Source organism: Pundamilia nyererei, unplaced genomic scaffold (assembly GCF_000239375.1).
Source record: "Pundamilia nyererei isolate P.nyererei 1_Seehausen unplaced genomic scaffold, PunNye1.0 scaffold00004, whole genome shotgun sequence".
Classification (NCBI taxonomy): domain Eukaryota; kingdom Metazoa; phylum Chordata; class Actinopteri; order Cichliformes; family Cichlidae; genus Pundamilia; species Pundamilia nyererei.
The window spans coordinates 2,536,354-2,542,123 of NW_005187405.1; the positions used below are offsets into that span (position 1 = coordinate 2,536,354).

The 5,770-nt window shown below is 41.5% G+C and overlaps 1 protein-coding gene across 1 annotated transcript; it reads right to left on the bottom strand.

Moving 5' to 3' along the window:
- Positions 1-35: 35 nt before the first annotated feature.
- Positions 36-2,565, bottom strand: LOC102215969 (cyclic AMP-responsive element-binding protein 3-like protein 3-A). Its single transcript, XM_005721155.1, has 4 exons — positions 2,343-2,565; positions 1,048-1,132; positions 678-771; positions 36-566 (listed from the first exon to the last, which is right to left on the bottom strand). Exons 1-4 carry the CDS (start codon positions 2,540-2,542, stop codon positions 358-360), a joined length of 588 nt encoding a protein of 195 aa, XP_005721212.1. The 5' UTR covers positions 2,543-2,565; the 3' UTR covers positions 36-357.
- Positions 2,566-5,770: the final 3,205 nt, after the last annotated feature.

Consider the following 5,770-nt stretch of genomic DNA (forward strand, 5'->3'; position numbering starts at 1 on the left):
TCAAAGAAAATAATAAATCACAGCAGTGAGCGTGCATGTGTATTTAATGTGTTTGTATTTAACAGGCATCAGCTGCACAGGTATGATCCAGCATACATGATCCAGCAGGTGCTTAAAGGCTTTTTATTCAGAGCAAAATGAAAAATGATTACATCCACGTCAATGACCTCTTTACTGGCCTTTGCAAAAGTGCATTCCTGAAACACCTTTCAAATGGATGTTTATGTGCTGGAGCAGCCTCTCACCCAGCCTCTGTAGTGAAAAGCAGATGCAGAGAAGCTTTTAAACTACCCTGTTGGGGGCTGCACGCGCATCCAAACTCGCACCCCGGCGCCACGTCTTTCTTGTTAGAATAAATCAGTGAAGGTCCTTGTGCCTGTGATCTTGATGGCGAGAGAAGGGGACGTCTGCTTTGGGGAGATCTGTCCAGGGCCTAATCTTCTCTGTCAGATTGCGCAGGGCTTCAAAGCCCCTGGTAACGCAGAGGAGAGGAAGAGGAAGAGAAGGAGGTGGAGGAGGAGGGATGTCTCGGGCATCATCCATCGACTGCAGGGAGCGGGACGGCACTGAGAGACAGAGATGCGGTTGAGAAGAGTGAGTGTGTGTGCATGAGTGAGTGTGCATGGACGAAAAAGAAAAAAAGAAAGCAAGATTGGCCATGCATGATGGCCACGGACCTTTGGTCTCTGCATAGTCTGCCTGACTGAGCTGGCTGTAAGGGTCTGGTCGAAGATTTGAAGAAATCAGCAGAGAGAAGGAGAGGAGCAAGACCTGGATGTAAATACAGACAGATGGACAAAAAGAGGTCAAGCATAGAAAACACAGATCAGAAAGAAGAAACTGAGTAGGTTATTACGCACACAACTACATAACATTTTGCACAACCGGTGCTTCTCTGACTCATTTAAATATTCAAAGCATTCACAGCCGCAGTCCTGCCGGTACAAACACTCGCACGCCTTGATGTGCTTATGAACTTTTAATGTTTACTGTATTTCTTTGTTACAATTATGACTGCCTCAAAAATTACATAATGCTCTATCTCACCAGGATGCAGGTTGCTTTCTGTCTTGTTTTGCCGGGGCCATTAGGAAGGAGAGCCTGTAGCCGGCTTAGCTGCTCCAGCAGAGCACTGCAACACAAATCCAGACAGAAAGATGAAAGAGGCTGTGCAAAAGTTTCACATAAGGGGTCTCATCATTTCCAGCATCTGTGATCACTCTCGCAAAAAGGAGAGAGAGAGAGAGAGAAGGACAAATTGAAGGAAGAGTGTGTGTGTGTGTGGAGCCTTCACACATTTTGTTTTTACAAGCAGCAGTCTGCCAGCGTCAGGGAAAAAAGAATAAAAAAATCAGGACAGTGAAATTGCCGAGTGAAAAGAAAAGTTGGAAAAGCTGTGTGAAGATTTGGAATGGTATGCACTTTGTATGCTGGTAATTTTACTCTCAGGCTCTTCAGTCCTGAATCTTTAACAGGCAGAACGGTTTGGCCATTTTCAGCCGTGACTCGGTTTCATGAAAGAGGTGTCACAAAAGATGTCGTGGAGATTTATTTTGTGCAGCTAGCTCTGTACAAGCCCCGCGTCCAGGTTTGATTAATCCTGCGGCCTTATCTGTTCAACCGGTAGGGACTTTGATGGGAAACAAACGTGAGGGTTTGCAATTATGCCGTGTTTTCATATGGCTGCACCTCCTCAGCCTGGCCATTGTTAAATGTACGACACCCGGATGTTCTGACTATATATGGTCAATCTTAATTTTTTCTGTCATCCTATATTTCTGGATTTAGGCTCCATGAAACAGGCCTTGTGGTGTCATAGTCTTGAGATGAAGTGGTTTAGGCTATCAACAAAATACTAAATACTACCAGACATAATCCCCCAATGAAAACACAGTAGCTAAATAACTGAAACAGGGAAATAAATTGAAAAACCGAGACATCTGTGGTGCTATTTTTACAGGAGCAATTGCTGCAGAGCTAAAATAGCCATTCTCTAAAATCTAACAGTGACCATTCAATCATGCCAGAGCTCTGAAGCTGTGCCCTGACTGTGCCTGAGCCAGGATATAGCTTCCAAAGCTTCAGAGACTTGGACCTTTCCAGACCATATGTTGAAGTGTAGTGCACTGGGCTGTAGTCATGGTAACTCTTTGCTTTTCATTGCAACTTTCAAAAGCAAGTCCTGGATGTTGTCACAGGTAAAGCTAATCAGGTGTGTTATGTTCTTTACTGTATTTTCTGGACTTTAAGCTCTCCATCATTGTACAAAACACTGAGTCGTCCAGGCATCTAATGCCAATAATCATCAGGTTAAACTTTTGTTGCCTCACTTAAGGACTCACTTGTTGGTCTCCTCCAGCTGCTGGATCTTTCTCTGCAACTCGAGGTTGTGAGCACCACATGCAGACATCCTACAGAAAGAGGAGGAGGAGAATGAGGGCAGAATCGTATTAAAAAAATATCGTTTTATGATGTTGCCTCGCCTGCCCTCCATTTCTCTCTCTGCCAATATCAGCCTGCTGACTGTTATCGCAAACCCCATTCTGTCATCCAGGGACTCCACCCCCTTTCTTCTTCTGGTGTCTCTCTTGTTTGGTTCAGTCACTGTGAGTCCATTATGCCTTCGACTGATAATGACACCCTGTTGATACGCTCCGCTTGAATCTGGTTTAATTATCAACGAATGCTGACTCTGGGAGAGACAATCTCACTCTGCCATGAAACTTTTGTTATCAGGAGGCAGCAGAGCTCAAGCTTGATTGAGATGTTGATAGCATGTAATTAGATATATAAACCTCCTGTGTTACATCAGTAAGACATTTTCATTAGTACGCAAAACACACAGACAATTTTCACATTTCAAATATTTACAGTACATTTGTGTTTGGCCATTTTTAAAGCTCAAACTGTGTATTGGCTTTATCCCACCCGCTACACCCGTGGTCCAAAACACCTCCATTCACTCTCAATCGACTCTTTTATTCTGACACAGATCAGTAATGGCAGGTTTTAAAAGAGTCCAGCAGTGCAAGGGAGTCAGTCTTAAGAACCACATCAGAGTGAAACAATTTCTAAAAATACCCCCAAGAGAAGCTGATGAATGATAAACATAGGGGGATTTGACAAACAAAGGAATTTGGGGAATATTGCTGCATCGCGTTTCTTTGAGGCGAGTCAAATTACATGCTCGACCACGCAGCGCTGTTTGTGGAGGTGTGATGTGGTTGAAGCGCCAGCATGTGGGAGGAAGGTGGGATTAATAAATTTGGTGACAAAGACTTGCTGGCTGTGTGGTGAGGCTGATTCCGAGCAGCCTCGAGGTAGAGAAGAAGGAGGAAGACTGACGCAAAAACCTGCTTGCTGTTCTGGGTTGTGGCATCATGTTTAGGAATAATCCATTCTCTCTCCTGACTACATCTGTGAATTTGCGTGTATGCACAATGAGAAAGTGGTCCAGATCGACCGTAAGTGTTTTGGTGCCCCACAGTGGAGCAGTTATCACAGTATGGTGGGTATTCTGAGTTTCTTTACAATGTTTAATGAATGTAGAAACTTTCAGGTCTTTGACTATACTGAACACCGATTTTTTTTTCTCATAAACAATATTAAGATCTCTAAGAGGTCTTAAAATGAGTATATACAACCTCAGATGAACTGCAAACCGTGACATATTATACTATGTCAATAAAAACTAAGTCAAAGTGCAAAGAGCATTAAAAATTAGCCGCTGCTAATGAAATGCACTTGATTAACAGGTCGTCAAGACGTTTTGCTAGTTTGCAGGTCTGGAGCATTCAGGTACGCGTTATCACAAATCCAAGCAGGAAAGACATCAGCAACGATCTTAGAAAAGCAATTGGGGTTATCAGGCCACTCAGAAAATGTTTTCATTCTACAGTGAAAAAGATTATTCACAAGTGGAAAGCAACAGATGCCAATCTCCCCAGGAATGGACATCCCAGAAAATTCACCTCAGTCAGACCATCCAATCCTTACAAAAACTTTTAAAAAAATCTAAGCGCTACATTTCAGACTCTACAGCCTTCAGTGAGCATGTTAAATGTTAAAACTCATGACAGTACAATTAGAAAAAGGCTGAACAAGTGTGGCTTGTTTAGAAGGGTTTCATCTAAAAAAAAAAAACCCTACAAAACTTCTGGAACAATGTCCTTTAGAAGGATTAGACAAAAATTGAGGTGTTTTGGTCATAATGGACGGTGCCAAGTTTGGAGAAAGCCAAACACAGCGTATCGGCACAAACAACCCCCACCAACTGTCAAGCACGGTGGTGGGGGTGATGATTTGGGCTTGTTTTACAGCCATTGAGGTAACCATGAACTTCTCTGTATCCCAAAGTATTCTTGAGTCAAATGTGAAGCCATCTATCTGACAGCTAAAGCTTGGGCAAAACGGGGTCCAACAACAGGACTATAATCCCAAAAAGAAGGGAGGAAAAGAATCAAGGTGCTGCAATGGTCCAGTCAAAGTCCAGACCTTGACCTGTTGAAATGTTGTGGTGAGACCTTAAAAGATCTGTGGATGAATTTAAGAAGCAACACTGTAAAGAAGAGTGGGGTAAAGTTCCTTCACAATGATGGCAGAGACTAATGAAGTCATACAGGAAACAGTTACTTGATGGTATTGCTGCTAAAGGTATTTCTACAAGCTACTGAATCACTGGGTGTGCTTAGTTTCTCACAGGACTGTTTCTGGATCTTGGTTTAGTTTTTTGTCACAACACAGTTTAATGTGAGAATGTTGTTGTCCTTCTCAGATTAAATTTACCTAAATTTAAGACCACGTAAAGACTAGATCATATTTTTTTATTATACCCTGATATATAACCTTTGAACTGAGAGAAGGCTCACTTTCTTTTTTTTCCACAGCAGGAGTATGAATATATATTATTCTCTGCATTATTAAAACATCATCTTTTCGTGTGTTTGTTCTTACTGAAGTGCCGTTGGCATTATAGACAGTAATGCAAGTTTGTTTTTTGTTTTTATCTAAATATTCCTCCAATGAAAAAGAAATTCTCTTTTGCAGCAATCTCTTGAAAATGGTATTTCTTTGTGTATCCAGATCTTTATTAGTGAATAAATAAAAAAAATAACAAGGTTTATGTCTTTCATTTTAGGCTGCTTCACTGGAACTGAATTTTAATGGGTTGTATTTCTTTTATCAATTTTGGCACTATATAATTTTTCTCTTGAATAAGTTTCTGTAATTAATTGGTTTTGCTGGAGGCAATGACAACTACTGCTGCACAGCTCTCCTTCTTCTTCTTTTTAATTCAAAACACCTCACTAGTGTTGTTTGAGGTTGTTATACAATTGTTTTTTTGAGCTTCCTGTGAGGTTTTTTTTTTCAGGGAACTATTTGACAAATACCAGGAAACATGAAGTGTGCTTTACTTAATGAACAACAAAACACTCACTGAATCACTGAAAAACATAAAAAATCCAAAGCAGATGATTAAAAGAATGTTTCCTAAGTCGGTGCAGAGATAATGTCATACCTTTCTTCCAGGCTATCGACATATTCCCTTTTCTTCTTCCGACTTTCCTGAGCTGAGCGCTTGTTGCGGATTTTCCGCCGGATCTTTTTCAAAACTCTCTCTTCAAACTTGTCAGGGAGATGAAACACATGGGAGACCAGGACAAGAGAGAATAAAGAAAAAGGTATGTGAGATGAAACTAGGTTGAGAGAGAGAGAGTGTGTGTGTGTGTGTGTGTGTGTGTGTGTGTGTGTGTGTGTGTGTGTGTGTGTG

Excerpts from the sequence above, each read along its gene's own strand:
- LOC102215969 (XM_005721155.1), bottom strand. The coding sequence starts at position 2,542 with ATGGGGTTTGCGATAACAGTCAGCAGGCTGATATTGGCAGAGAGAGAA. Across the intron at positions 772-1,047 it reads AGAAAGCAACCTGCATCCTG|GTCTTGCTCCTCTCCTTCTC; the intron begins GTGAGATAGAGC and ends ATTTACATCCAG. Across the intron at positions 567-677 it reads AGACTATGCAGAGACCAAAG|TGCCGTCCCGCTCCCTGCAG; the intron begins GTCCGTGGCCAT and ends TCTGTCTCTCAG.